We start from the raw sequence: 25,555 nt of genomic DNA, 5'->3' as shown, positions 1-25,555 counted from the left end.
ACAGTACAAATGTCACCATCCTTAGAAGGTATTCCTTATATACCCCTCTCTACGATTAATAAAAAATTATGAACTTGAATCCTGCCCAGCTCTCACCATGCATCTTGCAATCTAGCCCTGTGTAAACTGGAGATGCTGAAGATGTGGAAAAATGTGGTTAAAGACTTTACAACTTGGTGTAATTTTACGATGCACACCTAAACCATCAGGATGGTTAATTAATAGGTTAACTTATGCTGCGCTTCAGCTAACCACGATTAAGCTTGACAGCCACAGAGGTTTGCCTTTGCCGTTCAAAACCTGGCCGCCTTTTTGCTGGCAATCTTGGCATAACGAGGGGCCGCACGTACGTCTTTTGCCTTCCTCGCTCCCCCACCTCTGCCCCCGAGAGAACCCCCTTCGCCCGGCCGCGGAAGAGGAGGCTTCGTCTCCGGCAGCCGCCAGAGGGCTCTGGGTGGCGCCGGGGAAAAAGCCTGGCTTTTCGTCTCTCTCGTTCCGCGGCTCGGGGCGTCAACGCGTTGAGCTTCCTGGGTGACTCGGTGGCAGCAGCGGACCGGGCCGGGAGAACCGCCCCGCCGCGGGTTCATCCCGCCAGCCGCCGGGAGACCCTCCTCGCATATCCGGCTTGAGTGACCCGACCCAGGTGGGGACTTGTCGCGGCTCGGTGCAGGCAGCGCCTTCCAGGATGGGAAGGGTTGAATTCCCGCCTGCAGCGCTGCGCTGATCCCCTGTGCCTGGCTTGGAAGGACAGGGACGAAGGGGGGCCGCGCCCGCTATTTAACATCTAAACAGCCCCCTTCCCTCCGCAGCCTCGATCATCCGATCCTTTTTGGAAGCGCACGGGGATCAAAGCTACCCTCCGTTAGCACAAATTAGAGCAGTAGCTTTGTCAGGCTGACAGGAGAGGAGGAGTGCCCTGATGATGTTACCTAGTTTGGTAATGAAATGTCTGCAAGAAAAAACGCCAAACTCGGAGGAGTAAGAGTGTGGAAGCTTTGGAGTCCTTCAGAGCCCTTTAGCTCCCTAGAGCCACTTATTCAGCCCGATGAAGCCTGCAAATTGCTCCTGGTTGTTGAGTTGATCAGTAAGGATACTGTCCATTCATAAGTGTGGATGGATGGATAGATAGATAGATAGATAGATAGATAGATAGATAGATAGATAGATAGATAGATAGATAGATAGATAGATAGATAGATAGATAGATAGATAGATAGATAGATAGATAGATAGATAGATAGATCTACCTACCTACCTACCTACCTACCTATCTCTATATCTCTATATATATATGGCATCAGATATATAGATATAGAGATAGGTAGGTAGGTAGATCTATAATATCTATATAGCTATATCTACATCTCTCTCTCTCTCTCTCTCTCAATCTATATGTATATATGTATATGTATATATATATAGCTATAGCATCAGTTTAAAGGTTTGACCTTTAGCCTTCTTTCTGTTCAGTATTAGTTGAGTAACAGAATTGACTTTCTCTGAGTTTTATTGTGTCTTGGTAAGTGAAAACAGGCTTTAAAATGGTGATTAGGACGCCACAGCAATAAGCTGAATTTAATGCTGTTTAATTAAGAACCAAGTACATTACTATATAGTGAGTACCGTTTCAATAATAGTATACATTTTATTTTGATTTAGATTTAAGGTAGCTAACAAAATAATACTTAGAGATACAATGTATGGAAGGGGGGAGATTTGATGACTACAATTGATTCTAAGCTGAAGCTGAGTCAGTGTTGTGCAGCTTCAAAAAAGGCACATGTAGTTTTAAAGTTCATATGTTTAGATGTCAAATCAAGCCATGGGTTCTTCATCTGACTCTTGTTTTGTTGAACTTCCTGGATTTTGTTTGGTCGGCTACTGCCTGCACTTAAAATGGATATTAAAAAGATTGGAATGGGGTCAGAGGTAGCAGTGACGCTGGGCAGAGACACAGAAAACAAGCCCTACTTTATTATTTATTAACCAATTTATATAAACTGCCCATCAAACAAATTCTGGATGGCGTAGACAGAACTAAAAACATTGGAATGTTGACAGCCTGGAGCAGAAACAGATTAGAGGTCACACGTAATGTTTACTCAGCACATTGAACCAAAAACTATACAACCACGTTTTAAAACTTTGCATGTGCTCTACATTTGGCCCAGTGGATAGTTTAAGAGTTGAGGACAAAAAAAAAGTCTATAAAAATCTAAGATGCCAGAACTGCCATCCTTTGCCTTTTGGGTCTGCGGTGGGATGGTATTGCGCTTATACTTGAAGGTTTGACCTTTTCCTTAAAAACTGGAAAATTCAGATTGTTTTAATTCTGACTTTCAAAAGGGACCTGTGTCTTTTGCAACCTGCAATCTTATCTGGTTGCCGAGCGTTTGATAACCTCACATAGTTGACAAAAGTAGACTTTTCTGCTTTGTTTATTTTCCTGAGGCTCCTCAATTTGCCCACTTTCTGTGTGGTATTAAATTTCAGGTTTTGGAAATACAGGTAGTCCTTGACTTACAACTATTCGTTTAGCGACCATTTGAAATTACAGCAGCATTGAAAAAGTGACTTGCAACCAGTCCTCGTACTTGCGACTATTCCCACAACCGCTTGATCAAAAGTCGGGCACTTGGCAGCTAGCATGCATTTATGACTGTTGCACTGTCTTGTGTGTGTGTGAGAGAGAGAGGTGATCACCACTGCTGGCTTCTGACAATTTAAGTCAGTGGGGGAAGATGAATAACTGCATGATTCACTTAACAACTCAAGTGATTCGCTTAACAACTGTGGCAAAAAAGGTTGCAAGATTGGGCGTGACTCACTTAACAATGGAAGTTTTTTAACTTAGCATTTTGCAATTGTGGTCCCCATTGTGGTCATAAGTCAAGGACTACCTGCAGCCTAAAAAGCTGAATTCTAGAGCGCATTTGATGCATGGAGGGCTGTTGTTCCAGATGCCTGTGGCCTCCAAGGTGGAACGGCCGCCTCATATTGGAGACTTCTTGACCAGAGGGACATGCAAGAGAACTACGAGACTCTGATCTCTCTGGGTAAGGATCAATTTTTCTGGTCAATTTGATTTGTGAAACTAAGGAAGCACTTCTACTGGATCAAACTCAAAATCCAGAGAGCCTGACCTGCTGTCCTCAATGTGGTGGACACAATTGCTTCTGGAACACTCACAAGCAAGAAGTGATGATATTGTTATTTTCCATAGAACAGAACAGAACAGAATAGAATAGAATTTTTTATTGGCCAAGTGTGATGGGACACACAAGGAATTTGTCTTGGTGCATATGCTCTCAGTGTACATAAAAGAAAAGATACCTTTGTCAAGGTACAACACTTACAACACTTAATGATAGTCATAGGGTACAAATTTAACACTTAATAATACAACACTTAATGATAGTCATAGGGTACAAATAAGCAATCGGGAAACAATTATTATCAATATAAATCTTAAGGATACAAGCAACAAAGCTACAGTCATACAGTCATAAGTGGGAAGAGATGGGTGATGGGAACGATGAGAAGATTAATAGTAGTGCAGATTTCGTGAATAGTTTGACAATGTTGAGGGAATTATTTGTTTAGCAGAGTGATGGCATTCGGGAAAAAACTGTTCTTGTGTCTAGTTGTTCTGGTGTGCAGTGCTCTATAGCGTCGTTTTGAGGGTAGGAGTTGAAACAGTTTATGTCCAGGATGTGAGGGGTCTGTAAATATTTTCACGGCCCTCTTCTTGACTCGTGCAGTATACAGGCCCTCAGTGAAAGGCAGTTTGGTAGCCATTATTTTTTCTGCAGTTCTAATTATCCTCTGAAGTCTGTGTCTGTCTTGATGGGTAGCAAAACCGAACCAGACAGTTATAGAGGTGCATATTCTCCATTATTTGAGATTAGTAAGGTGAGTACTTGAATGTGAAGGTTTGATTTAGGTGTCATGGTTTATAAACCTCTCTTCCATGTACTTGTCTCATCTCCACAGAACATTTTGTTCTCTGCATTTGGAGCAAGGCAGACCACCACTGAATCCCAATTATAACGTTACTTAGCCTACACTAATTGAGGTTCTCCCCAGTATGCTGAACACCAACTGGTTCTTATCCAGAGTGGTCACAGCATAACACTGCATCCAGTTTTGGTCACCATACTATAAAAAAGATGTTGAGATTCTAGAAAGAGTGCAGAGAAGAGCAACAAAGATGATTAGGAGACTGGAGGCTAAAACATATGAAGAAAAGTTGCAAGAGCTGGGCATGGCTAGTCTAGTGAAGGACCAGAGGTGACATGATAGCAGTGTTCCAATATTTGAGGGGCTGCCACAGAGAGGAGGGGGGTCAAACTATTTTCCCAAACACCTGAAGGCCAGACAAGGAACAAAGGATGGAAACTGATCAAGAAGAGATTCGACTTAGAAATAAGGAGAAATTTTCTGACCATGAAAACAATCAACTAATGGAAACAATCAACCAGCTTGCCTTCAGAAGTTGTGGGTGCTTCATCACTGGAGGCTTTCAGGAACAGACTGGGCAGCTACTTGTCAGAAATGGTATAGGTGTCAAACTCAAGGCTGGATCTGGCCCACAGGGTGATTAAATATGGCTCACAGGGTCGGCCTGGAAATAGCAAAGTACCGGCCCACGGTGCCTCTGGCAGCCAAAATGGGACACGGCAGGGGCACATGCAGTCCCCACGGGGCCCATTTTCAGTATGGATGGCTTCTTCCATCACTTTGCCTGCTGAAACTGGGCGTGGGGTGTGTGCGCGCACCCCCCCCCCATTCCTCATTTTCTACCAGCAAAGTGTTGCAGGAGGGTGTCCAGGCCAAAAACAGGGCGTGGGGGGGTCTCGCCATAGAGGTTGTAGAAAAAATGCTTTTAAAGGGTTCTGACAATCCCAGCTGAACCGCGTGATCATCAGAGGCTTTTTTTTTTACTTTTAAAAGCATTTTTTTGGCCGAAGAAAAAATACTTTTAAAAGTAAAAAAAACAAAAAAACCCTCTGATGATCGCGTGGCTCAGCTGGAGCGGGGGGTGGGCAGGGATTTTTGTTACCAGTTCTCCGAACCACCCGCCACCATCACTACCGGATCGGGTGATCCCGTCCAAACCAGGAGCATTTCACCCCTGCAACTGTATCAGTGGCCCATTGCATCAACATGGTGCCAACCAATCTTCCCAATATCCTAATGGAGTTTTTCGCACTTTTTCTTGTTAGCAGAAGAGATGGCGATCACCCTGCCCCGAATCACTGCACTAGCTGAGCCCCACCAGAGAGGTTTGGCATCAGGTAAGACATCAGGTTTGCATCAGGATTTTATTCATTCATTCATTCATTTATTAGATTTTTATACCGCCCTTCTCCCGAAGGACTCAGGGCGGTGTACAGGCAAATAAAAACAGACTAGACAATAACCTATAAAATGCAGAATTAAAAAACTTATTATACTTGCCTAAAATTTTAAAATATATAAAAATTAAAACCCCGTTTAAAATTAATAATAAAACTATACAATCCGTAAAATTTAAGCCAGCCTGCACAATAAAAAGATGCGTCTTCAGTTCGCGAAAGGTCCAAGGTCAGGTATTGGGCGAAACCCGGGGGGAAGTTCGTTCCAGAGTGTGGGAGCCCCCACAGAGAAGGACCTTCCCCTGGGGGCCGCCAGCCGACATTGCTTGGCGGACGGCACCCTGAGAAGTCCCTCTCTGTGAGAGCGTACGGGTCGGTGGGAGGCATATGGTAACAGTAGGCGGTCCCGTAAGTACCCAGGCCCTAAGCCATGGAGCGCTTTAAAGGTCATAACCAAAACCTTAAAGTGCACCCGAAAAGCGACAGGTAGCCAGTGCAGTCTGCGCAGGAGGGGTGTTACATGGGAGGTACGAGACCCTCCCTCTATCACCCGCGCAGCTGCATTCTGGACTAGCTGAAGCCTTCGGGCGCACCTTAAGGGGAGCCCCATGTAGAGAGCATTACAATAATCCAAGCGAGAGGTAACGAGTGCATGAGTGACTGTGCACAAGGCATCCCGATCAAGGAAGGGGCGCAACTGCCGAACCAGGCGAACCTGGTGGAAGGCCCCCCTGGAGACGGTCGTCAAATGATCTTCAAACGACAGCCGCTCATCCAGGAGGACACCTAAGTTGCGCACCCTATCCTTTGGGGCCAATAACTCGCCTCCAACAGTCAGCTGCAGCTGCAGCTGACTGAATCGAGATGCCGGCATCCACAGCCACTCCGTCTTGGAGGGATTGAGCTTGAGCCTGTTTCTCCCCATCCAGACCCGTACGGCTTCCAAGCACCGGGACAGCACTTCGACAACTTCATTGGGGTGACCTGGGGTGGAGAAGTACAACTGAGTGTCATCAGCGTACTGATGGTACTTCACCCCAAAGCCACTGATGATCTCACCCAACGGCTTCATGTAGATGTTGAACAGAAGGCGAGAGAATCGACACCTGCGGCACCCCACAAGTGAGGGCCCACGCGGACGACCTCTGCCCCCCTGTCAACACCGTCTGCGACTGGTCGGAGAGATAGGAGGAGAACCACCGATAAACGGTGCCTCCCACTCCCAATCCCCCCAGCCGGCGCAGCAAGATACCATGGTCGATGGTATCAAAAGCCGCTGAGAGATCTAATAGGACCAGGGCAGAGGAATAACCCCTGTCCCTGGCCCTCCAGAGATCATCCACCAATGCGACCAAAGCTGTCTCCGTGCTGTAACCGGGTCGGAAGCCGGACTGGAACGGGTCTAGATAGACGGATTCTTCCAGGTATTGGGGTAGCTGACGCGCCACAGCATTCTCTACAACCTTCGCAACAAAGCGAAGGTTGGAGACTGGCCGATAGTTTCCCAAAATAGCCGGGTCCAAAGAGGGCTTCTTAAGGAGGGTCTCACCACCGCCTCTTTCAAGGCGGCAGGAAAACCCTTCCAACAAAGAAGCATTTATAATCCTCTGAGCCAGCCTCGTGTCACCTCCTGAGTAGCCAGCACCAGCCAGGAAGGACACGGATCCAATAAACATGTAGTGGCGCGGAGCCTCCCAACAACCTGTCCACGCCTCGGAGCCACAGGGTCAAACCCATCCCAAACAGGCTCAACAAGGCGTGCCTCCTCTCCCTCGCTTGATCATCCCAATTTCGGTCCAGACCATCCCGGAGCTGAGCGATTTTGTCGATAGATAACCACTAAACTCCTCGGCACGTCCCTGTAACGGGTCATCCCGCACCTCCTGATGAAGGAGGGAGCGGGTCACCCGAAACAGGGCGGCCGGGCGGTTATCTGCCGACGCAATGAGGGTGGAGGCGTAGGAACGCCGCCTCCCTCATTGCCACTAGGTAGGTCCTGGAATAGGACCTAACTAGTGTCCGGTCAGCTTCGGAACGACTGGACCTCCAAGTGCTCTCTAGGCGTCTTCTCCGGCGTGTCTTCTCTCTCTGCCCCTCGGGGAACCAAGGGGGCGGTCGAGATCTGCGCCGGGTCAGAGGGCGCAAAGGCACGACACGGTCCAAGGCCCCAGCCGCGCCTGTTCCCAGGCCGCAACTAGTTCCTCAGTCGTGCCGTGGGCCAGATCCTCAGGAATGGCCCAAGCTCCGTCAGGAACCTCTCAGGGTCCATCAGGCGCCTGGGACGGAACCAACGAGAGGCCCGCTCCCCGCGATGGTGGGCGGCGGTTCGGAAGTCTAGGCGAAGGAGAAAATGATCAGACCATGACATTGGTTCTGTTACTAAATCGCCTAATATCAGATCATTTAACCACTGACCAGAGATATAAATCAGATCCAGCGTGCCTCCCCATGTGCGTGGGGCCATCATTTACTCGTATCAGGTCCAAGGCCGTCATGGAAGTTTGAACTCCCGAGCTGCAGTCGATGATAAGCCAACTGATGGCAGTTGAAATCCCCATAACTATAAGTTTGGGGTCTCAACTGCCACAGTGGCCAATAACTCCAGCAGCTCGGGCAGGGCTGTGGTCACGCAGCAAGGAGCCAGGTACGCGATCAACAAGCCCAACTGATTCCTATGGCCCCACCTCACATAAAGGGATTCACAGCCGGCAATCTGAGGAACAGTGGCCTCCCTCGGCTCTAGATCTTCCTTAATGACAACCGCCACCCTCCACCCTCCCTGGGCCCTCGGCTGATGGAATGCTCGGAAACCTGGGGGGCATAGTTCAACGAGGGGGACCCCCCCCTCTGGCCCCAACCAGGTCTCCGTAATGCCCATAAGGTCCGCGGCCTCCCCCTGAATAAGATCACAGATCAAGGGGGCTTTATTTACCACGGACCGGGCATTACATAACATCAGCCGAAGATCCAGGCTCTGAGGATCACGGCCGCCCGAGGAACGGGTAGGGACTAAGGGGCCGGAGCACGTGATCGCTTAGACATCGCACACGTGCTCCCCAAACTCGACACGGCCCTCCGCCATATCTGCCTCCCACTTACCGTACAGATTGAACCACCCTCTAATCCTGGAACAAACCCCTCCCCTGCCTTCAGACCAGATGTAGTAATGCCGCGAACTGGCACGGGACTGGATCTCCCGACGGGTTCTCCCCCACCCGCCTTATCCCTCCCCTTTAAAAACCCTTGTTTAAAAATCTATTTAAAAACCCCATACATTCTTCTTAGCAGCATGCCACCTCTCTGGGTCCCAAAACCTTCGTTGAGGTAGGCCTCGATAACTTGGAGGGCTATTCTCATGAGGGGAACCCCGCAGTTGTAATAGGTCGGTGGACTAATATCTCATGAAAATGTCAAGTTCAAGGCAGCAGAAAGTGTACATCCCAAGCCGGCATAGATGTTAAGCAAGTTCTAGGCCCGCAGACTTAGCCACTTCATCCCTATCCTCATCACAGACGGAGAGAGGAGGCTGAAATGCCAAACCCACAATCCGTTGAAACTGGGAACATAACCGCCCAAGTCCAGATGATCCAGGAAACAGCCAAGGGACCAGAGGTCCGCCAAATCCAATGGCCTCCCTCCTAATAGTTGGTACAGTAATATCCTCCTTGGTTGCCGACCGCTAAGATGACATAATGTCCCTCGGAGACCCGGCTCACTCCGTCCTGAGGAAGGGGCTTCTACAGTCCAGTGGTCAAATGGAAACCCCCACGTAATACCTTTCCCGCAAATGTTTTCACTGCCGCCGCCGTTCCTGTGGCCGCCATTATTCACGCTGGATCTATGTTAAGTTCATGATCCAGCCTGCCGCAGATGGAAATCCTGAGCATGCCGCCAGTGATGAAAAGAACCTAGGCCATTAATAGATGTTACGGCTAGGCCTAGCCAGGAGTCAGCTGGGGCGATCTTGAGCCCTCAAGAGCCCAAGCCCGCACGGCCCACCACACTGCCACCGCATTATGCGCGGCCAGGATCAAACCAGGGCCTGTCCGGGCGGCTACCCCACCCGAGATGGCCGCCATCTGCTGACTCACCGGTCGGTGGAAATGCGGCTCAAGGTCTTGCCGCTGCTCGAAACTGCGGCAGGGGCTAAGCATGCCCGAAAGTCAGCTGGGGGGGGGGGAGAAACGGCCGATCTTCGGGCCCTCCAGAGCTCCGGCCCGGACGGCCCACCACACTGCCGCCAGCATTCTGCTCGCGGCCGGGAATCTCCAAGCCAGTCCGGGACGGCCGCCCCACCCCCAAAATGGCCGCCGCCATTATCCGCTGCTTGCCCAAGGACTCCGACCCCGCTCTCGGCAGCCGAGAGACCACCGAGGTCCAAAGACCTCGCTCTCGACTGCCGGTGTGTTGCCCGACCTGGGGCCGAAGTCCATGCAGCCCGGCAAGCGGCACAGCGGCATCACGGCCGGGAGCACCGGCCGCTGCCCTCACGAGCCTCAGAACGCCGCCGCCGCCATTACACGCATGCGCAGAAGATTTTATGCTCCTGTACCCTAAACAAAAAATGATTTTCTGTGCCTCAGATGCAGTTAAGAACAGCTGCTCTGTTCTCCACGTCTGCATTAAGCTTATGTGAATAGACTTTTTTAAAAAAATGTCTCTATATGTGTGAAAGTATGATTAATAACAAGAAACAAGGAAGAAAAATACTGGCCTGCTATTTTTGGTCCAAGATAATCAATGTCTCCAGTCATGCATTCTTTGCTAAGTCCTGGAGGGAGTTCTGGAACGAACTCCCTCCAGGACTTCGTCAACTTCCGGACCTCCGAACCTTTCGTCGCGAGCTTAAAACACACTTATTTATCTGCGCGGGACTGGATTAGATTTTAAAGTTATGGGTTTTAAGGGGTTTTTATTATTTATACTATTTTAAATTTGGGCAATAGAATAAGTTTTTTAATTGTTGTTTTTTAATCTGTATTTATATGTATTTTAACTGCCTGTGAACCGCCCTGAGTCCTTAGGGAGATAGGGCGGTATATAAATTTGAAAAATAAATAAATAAATAAATCTTCAGTCCTATATAAAAATAAATGTATAAAAAATGTACTCGATTAGGCCAAAACGCTCTCTTGCACACTTCCTGTTTCCCAGGATGGCCAAGAAGATAACATTAAGACATGTGATTCTCAAGAATGGACGTTCAGGAATAGAGCACTTCTTCTACTAGCGGTAGCTTTCTAAATTTCCACCTCCGAGTCCTGTTTTCCAGCAACTGCTTTTTAGACGCATCCTACCTTTTTGAATATTTGAGATAATTAATGGCAATGTGGACTTGTAGCCTTGGGCTGAATTAGGCCCCAGAAATCCTCCACTCCCCATTTAGAATATTTTAAGCTGGTTACCATCACTATGGCAGTGGGTGTTGTGGTTTGCCAGCAGCCTGCGGCGCTGGCAAAGGACTCGGACAGCAATGAGGCTGAGGAAGAACATAGGCCGGTCCTGGAGGCTGGGGAAGGCCCAGATGAGGGCTCTGCGTCAAAGGCTGAGGTGGGGCAAGGGCCATCGGGGAGTGAGGTGCGGACTCCAGAGCCTCCAGAGACTGACAGTAGTGAACAGGAGGAACCTGTTCCTAATCCACGCATGAGAAGAGCTGCAAGAAGGCAAGAGCACCTCAAGCAAAGAGGACGACTCGAGAGTAGGGCCAAGAGATGATTGGCCCCTCCCATAAGGCTTAAAAGACCAGCAATGCCATTTGGGCTCTTTGCCGGAAAACAACGTTGATAGCTTTGTCTTCTTGCATTTATTTTATATCGGTGTCTTCTGAACTTGTGCCAAGAAAGGCCTTTGACACTTTGCCTAATTGGACCAAGGTTGGTAATAGGACTGAGAAATTTGTGTTGGGAGGAATTTGCTTTAATTTAATTGAACTATGCTGAGAATGAAGTAATTCTCAGCTGTTCAAATAAAATTTGTTTGTTTTTACACTGACTGAGTTTCCTACTACCTACTGGGGCCTGGGTCATAACAGTAGGTATCATAGTTCAACCATGTCCTTCTCTGAGTCAACAAAGCCAATTTCTGTACATGTGTAGAATGCACACGACTCCAGAATGTATTCTGGAGTCCCAGGAGGGAGGGGCTGCTTTCCAGAGGGCAAAAAGATTTTGGAATGTCTGGTTGGCAAAAAGAGGATGAAGGCAGACCCTCTCTATCAGTTCACCGAATATACCTTTAGTTACGCAGGTAGTTGTTTTCGTCTGACAAGATTCTGCCTGTAGGCGAACAAAAACTGATCAAAGAAAGAAGCAACTTAGAACTAAGGAGAAATTTCCTGACAGTTAGAACAATTAATAAGTGGAACGACTTGCCTGCAGAAGCTGTGAATGCTCCAACACTGGAAATTTTTAAGAAAATGTTGGATAACCATCTGACTGAGATGGTGTAGGGTTTCCTGCCTGGGCAGGGGGTTGGACTAGAAGGCCTCCAAGGTCCCTTCCAACTCTGATGTTATGTTATGTTAAAATCAAGAAACTACTCAGAAGTAACTTCACGTGACACTCTCGGTTTATGGAGCCTGACAATATATTCATATAGCAGTCTTCCCAAACGAGGGAATCTCCATTGGGAATTTATCTCCCTGAATTTCCAGATAGTTCAACTATATTTGCAGGGAGCCCAGCTGAAGAAGTTAGTCAAAGAGTTCTCTAAGGCAGGGGTCTCAAACCCCCAGGCCATGGCCCACTACCAGGTCATGGTCCATTGGGAACCAGGCTGTCCAAGCAGTAGATGCTCATGCGTGGAACTCCATTTGTGCGAGTGGGGAATGGACCACTCCCTCCCTCCCCCCGCCCCGCCAAGCTGGAAAGGTTGGGGACTCCTGCTTTAAGTAAGCCCAGACAGGCTGTCCTTGACTTACAACAGTTTATTTAATGACCATTCGAAGTTAGGGAAAAAAGTGACTTATGACCATTTTTTCAAACTTACAACAGTTGCAGCATCCCCATGGTCACTGTTCAAAATCTGGACGCTTGACAATTGGCGCATATTTATGATGGTTGCTTTGTCCCGGGGATCATGTGATCCCCTTTTGTGACCTTCTGACAAACAAAGTTAATGGGGAAGCCAGATTCAGTTAACAACCATGGCATTAACTCAGAGGTGTCAAACTCAAGGCCTGGGGGCCAGATGTGGCCCGTGGTGTGCTTAGATCTGGCCAAAGGGGCCATCCTGGAAAAAGCAAAGGACTGGCCCCTGATGCAGTGGTGGGTTTCAATTTTTTTTACTACCGGTTCTGTGGGTGTGGCTTGGTGGGCGTGGCGTGGCTTGGTGGGCGTGGCTTGGTGGGCGTGGCAGGGGAAGGGCACTGTTTATTTATTTATTTATTTATTGTTTATATTTATATACCGCCCTATCTCCCAAAGGACTCAGGGCGGTTTACAGGCATTTAAAAGCAAATAAATACAATCTAAAAACAATTAAAAAACTTATTCAAAAGCCTAATAATTAAAAATATAAAAAATAAAACCCAAGTTAAAACTCATACATTAAAATCTAGCTCAGTCCTGCGCAATTAAATAAGTATGTTTTAAGCTCGCGGCGGAAGGTCCGAAGGTCCGGAAGCTGACGAAGTCCTGGGGGCAGTTCATTCCAGAGGGTGGGGGCCCCCACAGAGAACCCTTCCTGGGCGCCGCCAGACGACATTGCCTCGCTGACGGCACCCTGAGGAGTCCCTCTCTATGAGAGCGCACGGGTCGGTGAGAGGTATTCGGTAGCAGTAGGCGGTCCCGTAGATAACCCGGCCCTATGCCATGGAGCGCTTTAAAGGTGGTCACCAAAACCTTGAAGCGCACCCGGAAGGCCACAGGTAGCCAGTGCAGTCTGCGCAGGATGGGTGTTATGCGGGAGCCACGAGAAATCTCCATTCCTTCCACACTCCAGGGGAAGGTTACTGCAAAATCCCCATTTCCTCCTGATCAGCTGGGACTTGGGAGGCAGAGAATAGATGGGGGCGGGGCCAGTCAGAATTTTTACTGCCAGTTCTCCGAACTACTCAAAATTTCCGCTATTGGTTCTCCAGAACTGGTCAGAACCTCCTGAAACCCATCTCTGCCACGGTGCCTCTGTCAGCGAAAACGGAGCTTGGGAGGGGGGTAGTGTGCGGCCCTCCCAAGCTCTGTCTTCGCTGGCAGAGAGTTGCAGGAAGCCGTCACAGCTGAAAAGGAAGCTCGGAAGCCTGTTTTCGCTGGCAGATCACTCAAGCCACCACAGGCACCCCTGACACAAGTGACATTGAGCTGGCCATACACACACACACTGTTGTGTCTTGCCCGCCCTCAGAGCAGCCGGGGCCTTCTTACCTGCTCCCGAACACTGAGGAATGTATGCCTCCCGGCCCAAGTCCTGGCTCCATGCCCACACAAACTGCAGAAGAAGGAGCATCTCCCGGCCCCAGCCCTGACTCCATGCCCAGACAAACGGAGCAGCTAGACCCCTCCCCCTCCTCCACAGCATGTGAGCCTGAGGAGGGTTTATTCCCAACAGCTGATTGGAGTGACCCTCGCATCAGAAGATTGGAGAGGCGGAGGCAACAGAGGAAGGAGGGCAGGCCTTAATGAGTGCTGAGTCATGGAGCCACACCCCATGGCCTATATAAAGGAGCTACTTTCTGGCAGTCTCTGAGTCAGGCAAAAGTCAAACTTATCTTGCTGAAGTCACTTACTGGTCTCCTGCCTGCTCTGAGGACTTTGCTAGGACTTTGGGCAGAGCTGCAGAGGCAAGCCTGATTCGGATTTCCCTGACCCAGCTGTCAGCGGAGGAGTGGGACACGACACACACACACACATACACACACACACTCTGAAGACAAACACAACCCTGATGCGGCCCTCAATGAAATTGACTCTGACACCCCTGCATGACTAACTTAACAACTGCAGTGATTCATTTAACAACTGTAGCAAGAAAGGTCTTAAAGTGGGGCAAAACTCACCATACAAATGTTTCGCTTAGCACCAGAAATGTTGAGCTCAGTTGTGGTCGAGGACTACCTGTACTGAAGTTTTTCCTTGCCAACAGGATTTCCGCTTTCTAAATCTGATCTGCTCTCCTGGATGGATCGAGAAGATTCATGGATTCCAGAACTTCAGGGATGTGAAGAAAGGACAATGCCACCTCAGATAAATCCAGGTGAGGGTTGTGGTTTGCTTATTTTTAAATATACAGGTAAGTCCACAACTTAACGACTGGTTGCTTAGCAACTGTTCAAAGTTATGAACTACCTGAACCAGGAGCCCTTGTGACCTGGATCTTGAGTTCCAATCAATGGTCAGGCCCCTTCTTCTGGTCACATAACTCTACTCTGGCCATTCAATAACATGGCTGCCTTTACGGCTGTTTGGAGTCACATGACCACATTTTACAACCGTTTTGTTGAAAACCAGCACTTACTTCCAGTTTTCAGCAAAACCATAGCAAACAATGGATTCACATTTATAACCACCATGTTCGTTTAATGACCACTGCAAAAAAGTTGCAAAATCATTTATGACTATCATGACACATAACTATAATGGGCAGGCTCCACTACGGTCATATGTTGAGGACTACCTGTATGGGATGGAATTTCACTGTGTAAGAGGAAACTTTTGCTCCTCACCATCCATGATAGATTCTGGCACAGAAGCCCTGAACAGTATGATAGAACAGCTATACATAATTTACATTTATCTTCATGTCCTCTCAGCAGCATTTTAGGAAAAAAACAGCAACCAGAATAAACTATATAAATTGAATGACCTCAACAAGAGAACAAGATTTCATCTACCGCAAGAGTGTCAAACTCGATTTCATTGAGGGACACATCAGGGTTGTGTTTGACCTCGGGGAGGCTGGGGTGAGCGTGGCCAGGGTGGGCTCAACGACACTTCTGTTGGGGTGCCTGTGGTGGCCTGAGTGCTCTGCTTGGGAAAACAGGCTCCCGAGCTCTGTTTTCGGCTGTGACAGCCTCCTGCAACCCTCTGCCAGCAAAAACGGAGCTCAGTAGCCCTCCCGAGTTCCATTTTGGCTCGCAGAAGCACACGAGCCAGTCCTTCGCTATTTCCAGGGCAACCCCGTGGGCCAGATCTAAGCACCCCGTGGGCCGAATCCGGCCCCCCGGGCCTTGAATTTGACACCCCTGATCTACCGCGTTCATTTTCATCGGCTCTTAAAATATCAAAGCTATCCAATTAAACGGTGCATTCCAAAAGAACAATTGAAGGAACAGAATTCATCAAGTTTAATAAAAATGCTTTCAAAGTTATGAGCAAGCTTGTTTTTCAGAGCTTGTTTTTGGATAAGTGAAAGAAGTGCCATAGAAAAATACCAAATTTTCAGTCTCCAAATCTATAACGTGACTCTGTACTGGTCAATTTTAGCAGATTTTGCCAGTATGTCAGAAAGGCAACAACAGGGTGGTTTTATCTCAGGCTTGCTCAGATATAGCAATAGTGATAGCACTTAGACTTATATACCGCTTCACAGTGCTTTTTATATCCCCCTCTAAGCGGTTTACAGAATCAGCCTATTGCCCCAACCATCTGGGTCCTTATTTTACCCACTTCGGCGTGGAAGGCTCAGTGTTCTGTTTCCCTCCCCCCAATACTCCCAGCAAAGAGTCAGTCAGAGGCCTCCTTTTCTAATTTATTTACATAGATAAATGTCCTGGCCACATCTACCCACGGACCTGCCAAGTTTCTGGAGATAACGAGGAAATTATAGATAAGGCCAGAATTACTCACGAATATATTCTTCCCTCCACTGATACAGTTTGCCCGCGCAAATTCATTGCTTTGTCCAAGACAAAAAACCAGGAAGTCCCGCCTCCTATTTATAGTCTCTGCAGATGTCCATCATTCCTTGGCCTTATCCCAATGCTGTTTCTGTTGCGCACACTGGTCACGTCTGCGCAGTCTTGCATCATTCCAAAACTGTTCTTGGGGCGTTGCCAAATCAGAAGAAGGCTCCAGAGAATCAGGCCTTGCCGGCCCCTCCTCCTCCCTTTGAGAGGGTGCCAGGGAGGGAGAGGGCCCAAGAGAAGAAGGGCTTGCCAGGTCTTCTCCCTCACTTTCTGAATCATCCAAGTCCAGGAGTCCAGGTCCAGGAACCTGGGTCACAACACTCAGTATATATACTACCGGAGTTAAAATCTCTAATCAAAGGTGTGTCTTGCAAACCGATATATTACCAGCTCACCATAGGCCAGGTGCTGACACACATAGAATGTAAATATTTAATACAAATACATGTTGAAATAATGTTATAGCAACCTTCCATTTAATGGAATGGATGGTTTAAGTCACATTTGCAATATTTATCTCCTCAGGTGAAGAATTGAGAGGAAGGCATGAACCTGCTCCTCCGGAAATAATTCCTAGCGAAACAAATCTGCAAAAGAGGAATGTCCTAGAGAGGAATCCAGTGGAGGCTGAGAAACAACCATCAGGGACTGGGCCGAGGGGCGCTCTAACCGAAGGAAAGGAGCAGCAAGACAAACCCCTCCCACAGACCATGGTTGCTTCCAATCCCCAAATGTCCCTTAGAAAACCACCAGCGCATAGCAAGAACCACCAATGTGCGGAGTGTGGCAAAAGCTTCAGCCAGAAGTCCAACCTTCTCCGGCACCAAAGGCTGCACCTAGACAAAAGATCCCACAAGTGTGACCAGTGTGATAAAAGCTTCTCTGAGGCCGAGGCCCTGGCCACGCACCAGAAAGGCCACACAAGCGACAAACCGTACAAGTGTGAGGAATGCGGGAAAAGCTTCAGCTGGACCTCGCACTTGGAACGGCACCAGCGGATCCACACCGGAGAGAAACCGTTCCAATGCAAGGAGTGCGGGAAGGCCTTCAGTGTTGGATCACACCTGGAGAGGCATCGGCGTATCCACACCGGGGAGAAGCCTTATCAATGCAAAGAGTGTGGGAAGAGCTTCAGTGTTAGCTCCACCCTGGTCCAGCACCAGAGGACTCATGCCAACAACAAGCCCTACCAGTGTGAGGACTGTGGGAAGGGCTTCACGCTTGGGGCCAACTTGGTGGCTCACCAAAGGAAACATCTGGGCCAGAAGCCCTATGAGTGCCCCGATTGTGGGAAAAGTTTCAGCTTCACCTCTCACCTAGAGAGACACCAGCGGATTCACACGGGGGAGAGGCCCTACCAGTGTCCCGACTGTGGGAAGCGTTTCAGCCGCAGCTCCCACCTTTACAGGCACCAAAGAATCCACACAGGGGAGAAGCCACATCAGTGTACAAATTGTGGCAAAAGCTACTACCTCAGTGCGGCCACCCTCCATCACCTTCAGACATCTCCAACCCAGAGCAGGGACCCCACCAAGTGCACTGAATGTAACCGCAAGCGGGTGGCCCCTCAGCCTCCCCCACCTCCTCCCTCTCCGCCAATGTCTATTGGGAAACCCTTTAAATGCTCCAACTGTGGGAAAGAGTTTGGCCAGAGTTCATCCCTGGTGAAACACCAGCGGATCCACACAGGAGAGAGGCCCTATCAGTGTCCCGAGTGTGGGAAGAACTTCAGCTGGTGCTCGGCCCTGATCAAACACAAGCGGACCCACACAGGGGAGAAACCCTTTCAGTGTGGGGACTGTGGGAAAGCGTTCAGTGTCAGTTCCCATTTGGAAAGGCACCAGCGCGTGCATGCTCCTGACCGGCCCCACAAGTGTGCCGAGTGTGGGAAAACCTACGGGGAACTGGCCTCGCTAGTCAAGCACCAGCAATCCCACGTGCCTGGGAACAAGCGTTATCGGTGCGCTGACTGCGGGAAAAGTTTCAGCTGGAGCTCCCACCTGGAAAGGCACCAGCGGATCCACACGGGGGAGAAACCCTACCAGTGCGGTGACTGTGGGAAGTGCTTCAGTGTCAGTTCCCACCTGGACCGCCACCGGAGAATCCACACGGGAGAGAAACCCTACCACTGCGGTGAATGTGGGAAGAGCTTCAGCGTCAGCTCCACGCTCTTGCAGCACCAACGGACACACTCGAGCGGAAAGCCTCACAAGTGCAAGGAGTGTGGGAAGCGATTCGTGGCCGGGGCACAGCTGCTCACGCACCAGCGGGCCCACCGCGGCGAGAAACCCTATGACTGCACTGTCTGCGGGAAGAGCTTTGGCTTCGTCTCCCACCTGGAGCGGCACCTGAGGGTGCACACAGGTGAGAAGCCCTACCCGTGCGCAGAGTGTGGGAAGTGTTTCAGCCGCAGCTCGCACCGCAACCGCCATCAGCACACTCATGTGGCAGAGGGGCTCCCCAAAGAACAACCTGAAGGCCAGAAGGGCAGCTCTGTTTTGACCGAGACTAAGCTCTCCAAAGAACTGCTTCCTGTTGTTCCTGACCCTCCTCTTTCTCTCATGCCCGCCTGGTGGAGCGAGGGGGAGAGGAACAGCATCCCCCCAGCTGCTTCCACCTGGCCTGAGGCCCCACTGCCTTTCCAGGGCTTCATCCCCAATGCTGTCTCAGCTGGAGGGCTGCGGAGCTGGGGTGGGAAGGGATTCTTACCTTCAGATCCATGGAGGATAGGGGAAAACAGCTGTAGATGGGCATCCCCCTACCTTCAAGAGGGATGGCCACTCCCTCCCCCAACATCCTAGCTGCTCAAAGCAATTTTGTGGGGTGGATGTGTTAAGACGAAACAATGATCTTCTCTCCTGACTCAAGAAATGCGGCAGAGTGCTAATTTTGTCCAACTGGAGCCAAGAAGAGCTGGCTTGCAATGGGGTGGAATGGAATATAGTTGCTGTCCTAAAAGAGAAGGAAGCTACATTTGTGCTTCTGAGGGAGGTTTACACAGGCCTGGAGCTTTTGATATGAGGCATACTCAGGGTTGCAATAATGCCTGCATCTTATGCATTCTGAAGTGGTAGAATACTGTTGTTAAGAGTCCTTGGCAGGGGTAGGTTCTACTTATCTTTACTACCGGTTTGCAGTGGGATCATGCTTGTGCGCGCTTGCTTGTGCACATGCACAGAAACTTCCTGATGACGTTGGGGTCGGTGGGCAGTCTCCCCCCAGTTTTACTACCGGTTCACAAGAACCGGTCCAAACCGGGGGCAACCCACCATTGGTCCTTGGTGATCTCTGAGCTTAGTTCTTGCTTATGGATCTTTCATAACCCAACCAGGTAACATCATCAGTGATAGCTGGATAATGAAAGGTGTTACATATGGATGTATGGAGCACCTATTTGCATTTCCGCTGCTGATTGGCTAATCTAGTGGCGGGGAAAATAAACGGTTGCCAGTGGCTGGCAAGACTCCCAGAGCTCTTTAAAAAGAGAGATCCAGCAGCCTGCTGGCCTCTTGCTCCTGATCACGGATGGAAATAAAGTGCTGAACGGATTACTGCATCCCACCTCTTCTGTTTGCGCCCCCTATCTAACAAAAGGTCTACAAACATCACCTGTGATGTTACCTACTTTTTTTTTTTAACCTAGTTGGGTAATGAAAGATCTATAAGCAAACATCCAAGCTCAGAGAACACGAAGAACTCCTCAGTTCAACCCAGAGCTACAGATATTCTCTTCTTTTTAGAGACTAATACTGGTTTTATTGATGATTTGAACTGGCTTATTACGATAAATTGCAGGGGGTGGAGTTTAAAGTAGCAGCCAGCTGAGCCAAAGCTATACGCTCCTTCTTTACCTAATGATTATGATTTAAGTGGAGGCATAGGATGCTGGTGTATATGAGGATCCATTTATTTATGCGTAGGATGTCCCAGCTACCTTCTTAAGGCATCCCAAATTTACCTGGTGTCGCAATCTGGAGAAGCTGCAGAAAACACACTTGAAGCATTTAGCCTGCCTAAAGTTGGAGAGCCTTGAGAGTCAGTATCCTCTTTCTGGTAGCATTTTACTGCAAGGCAAGGAAGGAAATCTGAAGCCGGATTCCTCTTCTTCATGGCATCATTTGTGCTGCATGTAGATTGTCCCAAAGTTGATCTCTAGGTGGGAAGACACTTCTGCTTCAGATCCCAATGAACCGCTGAGAATCGTCTCAAGCCAGCTATACTGACAAGTCCCTGTCAATCCTGGCTGATGACTAAGCTGGCTGAGACTCATGGAGGTTTGGTGCCAAGCTTGGACAAGATAATTTACTGTAGATTAATAATGGAAGCCCGTAATCCCATAAACTATTGCTATCATCAAGAATGACGGAAAATGGTGCCGTCAGCCTTGCAAAGTAATCCAAGCGGGAAGCATGCCTGAATGAACACCTCCTATTCTATTGTAGAGTTACATTAACGGAATCATACAAGTCTGAAAATATATTTCTCCCCCTCATTTACCTGTCAAGGAATTAGGAAGAGTTCCTTCAGAGATATTTGCCATGCCCACGTTCCTTCTGTAGGCTAAATTATCTGGGGTTGTACTACTCCAGGCAGACCCGGTCTGTAATTTGGAGGTCCTTATGGACTCGAGGCACCTGCTCAAAAAATAAGTCATGGCTAAGAGGGTCATTTCACACTTTCAGATGGTGCACCATTGTGCCCATACCTAGATCAAGAGGCCCTGCTCACAGTAACTCAAATCCTTGTAATTTCTCATTTAGAAATTACTAAACACACTCCACATGGGGCCGCCCCTGAAGATCACTCAAAAACTTCAACTGGGGCAGAATGTGGCTGCATGGCTAGTAAATGGTGCCAGATACATGGCACGCATAATGCCATTTTTGCGTGAGCTGCATTGATTGCCAGTGTTTCTGGGTTCAAGGTGCTAGCAATCAGCTTTAAAGGCCTACATTGCTTGGTACTGCGGGTACCTGAGGTATCACCTTTTTCCAAGAGTCTCTACCCGTTTAGCAGAATGGGCATGCTGCAGATCCTGTCAGCCAAAGAGTTTTGGCTGATGGAGACTAGAAGATGGGCTTTTTCTACGGTGGCCCCTGTCCTATGGAACATCTTCCCTTCAGAGATTAAAATGGCCCCAACCCTGTCAGCCTTTCGTAAGTCCTAAAATCCTGGCAGTGTTCCTGAGCCTGGGGTGCCAAATGTGTTAAGGGCCCCACCTCTTGACTATATTGCTAACTGGCCAAGTATTTCGGCTGCTATATATATTTATGTTGGATGTTTCTCTTCTTTTCTTTTCTTTTGTTTTAAAATGTTTTTAGTATTTTGATTGTAATTTATTTTTTGGATTGTAAACCACCCAGAATCATTGACTGAGATGGGTGGCTATAGAAATGGAATGGATGGATGAATTTTATTGAGAGGAGAGCAGCGGAATAAAACAAAAACTGTTGCTACAAATATCAGTTTATAAATGTTCCTAATTTCCAACACAATAATATTTTAGGGAACTAATAAGTCAATTTAAAAGTAATGAATTTTGCATGGGATTGTAAAGAAATTTCAGCTACAGTCCTATTGATGCTTGTTTGACATTAAAGTCTATGGAGCTCACTTGCATTTATTTCAGAGTAAATATGCTTTGTTTTAAACATAAAGCGCTCATTTGGAGAAAACTGGTAGTACCAGATAAAGTAGAAAGTTGGAATTTATTTTTGCACCCAAGTGATTTAAATTCAAATCCCACTTCAGCAGCAGAATCACTAGATGATTGGTGTTTAGCTGTCTTTTAGCTTTGGTTCCCCATCTGTAAAATGGAAATTAGAGCTTCTTATCCTGAAGACTTAGCATTTTAAAAATATTTTTAAAATTTTTTTTTGCCTAGTTCAAAGTCTGACATTATATTCCCACAATCCTCTTAATCTTTTATTTGAATTAAAACAAAATACAATTGTATTCAAATTAAGGTGGCCTGAAAAACCCTGTCCAGAACAAAAGTACACATAACAGGCCTCAGGCCTCAAGCCTGGGAAAATCTCTGGTCAAACGAACTCCCCCTGCATAAGGAAATGCCTTGTCAGCTATATTAAGGAAACCGCTTTCTCAGCTTGATGTATGACCATAGGAAGGCCAAGCTGCACCCATAAATATGCTGAGCTTAGAGAACCATATCCTTTTGTCAAGCAATAACTGCATCCTGATATCGTTATGAACATGTTGTGTTCCACTGGACAGCAATCCACCATCCCGTTCACCCCTGGACCAGGTCCCACATACCTCCGTACTCACTCTCTCCCCAATGCCAACAGACTCTAGGTCCCCTAGGCCGACAGGGTAAATAACAGGGATTCCCCAACAAATCATATTATAATGGCCTGATATATATCATGCTAAGGCAGGGAGTGGCAACCTCCTGCAACATCTTGCATTATCTATCTAATTCCATTTTAGTCTGGTGTGTTGTGTGAACCCTGCCAATCAATACTTAGTTGGAATATTCTTTGGTTTATCCATCAGTTCCTAATGGTCATCTTATTCCCCACCTTTTAACATAATGCTGAAACAATAATGACAAACATCTGTGAACTGCAGAATTCACTGCAAGAGAATTATTTGACAAATCTGGAACTTCAAAATTCACATCAGATAAAATAGATATACCTATATGCATGCCTGCAGCACAAAAACATCACAAATTTCACCATCTGGCATTCAATTAAAAGACTTGTGTAAAAACAACTTAATTATACTCTAATATTAACTGTTGTTGAAGTCTGAGGACCACAATAAAGAATGAAACCACAATTGGAATTAAAGATATCAGTGGTTTAATTTAGTTGCTTTGGCTTGACTCAGTATTTTTACCTCATGCCTTCCAGAGGCGTTGGATCTCTAATCCCAAAACTGTGAACTTGACTTTGGAATTATGAACATTGACCGACCTCCTTGAGAGTTCCAGGTTGAGAAAAGCTGATGTATCCAAATTTGGCGCTTTTCTATTAATTGTTTTTATCTCCAGAATCGATGAAAGGTTTCACCTGCTGAAAAAGTTAATGGTCAAGGCATCCTTGAACTATTCCTTCACAAAGGGTTTTCAAACTATTGTTGTTGGTGGGGGACTTTTCCTGCCTGAATATACTATAGCCTAAGTATGGAAAGATGGTGGAATGAGAAGATATTGAAATGAAAATAATCGTGCCTACCTTTCCTTCTTCATTTTAAACATGATAGAACAGCCGCGTTAGTACTATAATGAAAAAAAAAGCAAGTTTATGCCTTTTAGTAAAAAGTTGTTAGTCGGAAAGGCAAGTATTCCCGAGGTTTTCCTTCCCCCTCCCAATTCTAGGAAAGCCTAGGCCATAATAAATGCTTTACTTTTTAAAATGCCCCGACATTGTTTCTCTTCCCGACCCTGAGTAAGTCAGTGTATTATTTCCTAACGCTTCACGTTTGTATATATAATCAACTAATAAACGAACAAAGAAAGACAGGGTACTCAGCCTTCAATTGAAACCGAATTTCTCACAAAAGTTGGGTAGGGAAAGGTTGCTGGAAACTGATTGGTTGCAAGTCAATCGGACCTGAGTGAAATCCATAAGTAGCGGTAATAGAATGAATCCATCTGAGTGGTATATAAATGTTCGGGCCGTTAGCGACGCTGATTGCCGGTCGGATCTCTGTTAGCAAGATGGAAGGCCAGCGGGTGGCGTTGCAGCAGCAGGAGGTGGCGCCGAGGCCGGTGGAAAGTGCAATGACTCCGAAAGAAGATTTGCGAGTAGTATTGGGTGAGGGAGATTTCTAAGAGCTGTGGGGTTTTTTTTTAATAGATAAAAGGGAGATCATTATTTGCAGCGAGGAGAATGAAACTATGACACTTAAAGCTTTAACTTCTAGAAAATAGATTTAAAATAGGAGCAGGCGGGGAAGTGTGTTGAGAACTGGGTGTGGTTTATCCGTAGATAGGTAAGGACAATTTGGTGTGGCTTTGTCGTGAGAGAGAGGAACTCTGCACATGAGCAAATGCTCTGAGGGGCAGTTTTATAATTTGGGGGGCAAGAGAGAGAGTAGGGTGTGAAGAGAAATTATTTTGTAAAGGCTGATCCTCAATTTGCCTGTTGAGGTCCTCCTCAACTGGATGCCCTTCTGATTTGTGTTTCTATTCAGTATATTTAGCTTTTAACCCCTGAAATTTTTGCTCGGTATTTTAATTTTATACCTCCAAAAGATAGGATGGGAAAAGAAACACTGGTAGCAAAGTGATTGGGACTGTGTTCACACAACACTTTAAAGCAGAAATTAGCCAATTTCATTTTTGTGTCATGCAAACTCAAGCTGTATGATTAATAACTTCCACTGGTTTCATGAGCCTGGAAAGTTGGGCTAACTGAGTAAACCAGGGTTAAGCATCTCCTGATATTTCCCAGGTGTATACAGTAAAGCTGAATACATTCAGCCTGAGCTTATCCAATACAAAGGTGTATTCCAAGCCCATGGTAAGCTCAGAAACAGTTGCCCTCCGCTGTGATTCAGAAAGGCCACGAATCAAATTGTCCATTACGAAAATCCGCAGTTGAATTTTCAGGTGTCAACTGTGTGCGTGTGGGGGGGTTCATGAAAAAAAGTAATTTGTAATATTATACTAAAACTTGGTAAAGGGAAACTGGTTCCAGTAAAATGAGGACGAATGTCTTGTTAAACTGTGCTTGCTAAAGGCAGTGACAATCAAGAAGCACTGAATGAGATAGCCGAACAAAGCCAACTACACCTGCTGCCTTCCCTCAACTCGAAGGGATCACCAATGAAAGCTACCCCTGATATGCAGCCAAGCAGTTGCCAGTGGTACCCAGAAGCCATACATGGTAAGTGACAAGATTCCACTGAAGAATTAGCTCTTAGTTTGTTGTGTGCCTCTTGACTCTTTCTCAGTCTGTTGTTATCTAGCTTGATATCCTAAACTCACCTGGGATAATGGTAGTCCAATGCATTGGAAGGAAGCATTGGATTAGAGAAGTATGCTTTTCCTAGAAAATAAATCTGTGTAGATTGATTGTACACTCTACACCAGGGGTGTCAAACTGGCGGCCCACAGGCTGAATGTGTCACACGTAGGCCACGCCCACCCCAGCTCTGAATGGGGGAAACATCACATGATAGCAATGTGATGTGACGCGTTTGATACCTCTGCACTATCACTCTACCCAAAGATTGCATCAGCATTTAATCTACACAATATATATAATCAATATATTAATAATTTTAATATGTAATAAGTATACAATTGCAATGGACTCGGTGGCTCAGGGGCTAGGACGTTGAGCTTGTCGATCGAAAGTTCGGCAGCTCGGCGGTTCGAATCCCT

General features: G+C 47.4%; 1 protein-coding gene across 4 annotated transcripts; it reads left to right on the top strand.

Annotated features, from left to right (window-relative positions):
* Positions 1-222: 222 nt before the first annotated feature.
* LOC131191193 (zinc finger protein 345-like) lies at positions 223-24,899 on the top strand. 4 transcript variants are annotated; one of them, XM_058169069.1, is made up of 5 exons: positions 223-643; positions 2,961-3,056; positions 5,229-5,297; positions 14,436-14,546; positions 16,723-24,899. In XM_058169069.1, exons 2-5 carry the CDS (start codon positions 3,023-3,025, stop codon positions 18,996-18,998), a joined length of 2,490 nt encoding a protein of 829 aa, XP_058025052.1. In that variant the 5' UTR covers positions 223-643; positions 2,961-3,022; the 3' UTR covers positions 18,999-24,899. The 4 variants fall into 4 exon arrangements, with proteins under 4 accessions (XP_058025052.1, XP_058025051.1, XP_058025050.1 ...); XM_058169068.1 differs by having other exon boundaries at positions 225-643; positions 5,226-5,297; XM_058169067.1 differs by lacking the exon at positions 223-643 and adding an exon at positions 1,399-2,091.
* Positions 24,900-25,555: the final 656 nt, after the last annotated feature.

Source organism: Ahaetulla prasina, chromosome 2, assembly GCF_028640845.1.
Source record: "Ahaetulla prasina isolate Xishuangbanna chromosome 2, ASM2864084v1, whole genome shotgun sequence".
In the NCBI taxonomy this organism is placed as follows: Eukaryota; Metazoa; Chordata; class Lepidosauria; order Squamata; family Colubridae; genus Ahaetulla; species Ahaetulla prasina.
The sequence above is the reverse complement of the archived record's forward strand: the minus strand, read 5'-3'. Positions and strand labels throughout refer to the sequence as shown.

Bases quoted from the DNA above. Each gene is read 5' to 3' on its own strand.
- LOC131191193 (XM_058169066.1), top strand. From the start codon at position 2,052: ATGTTGACAGCCTGGAGCAGAAACAGATTAGAGGTCACAC. The intron at 2,092-2,960 runs GTAATGTTTACT...CTGTTGTTCCAG, and splicing joins AAACAGATTAGAGGTCACAC to ATGCCTGTGGCCTCCAAGGT. The intron at 14,547-16,722 runs GTGAGGGTTGTG...TTATCTCCTCAG, and splicing joins GCCACCTCAGATAAATCCAG to GTGAAGAATTGAGAGGAAGG.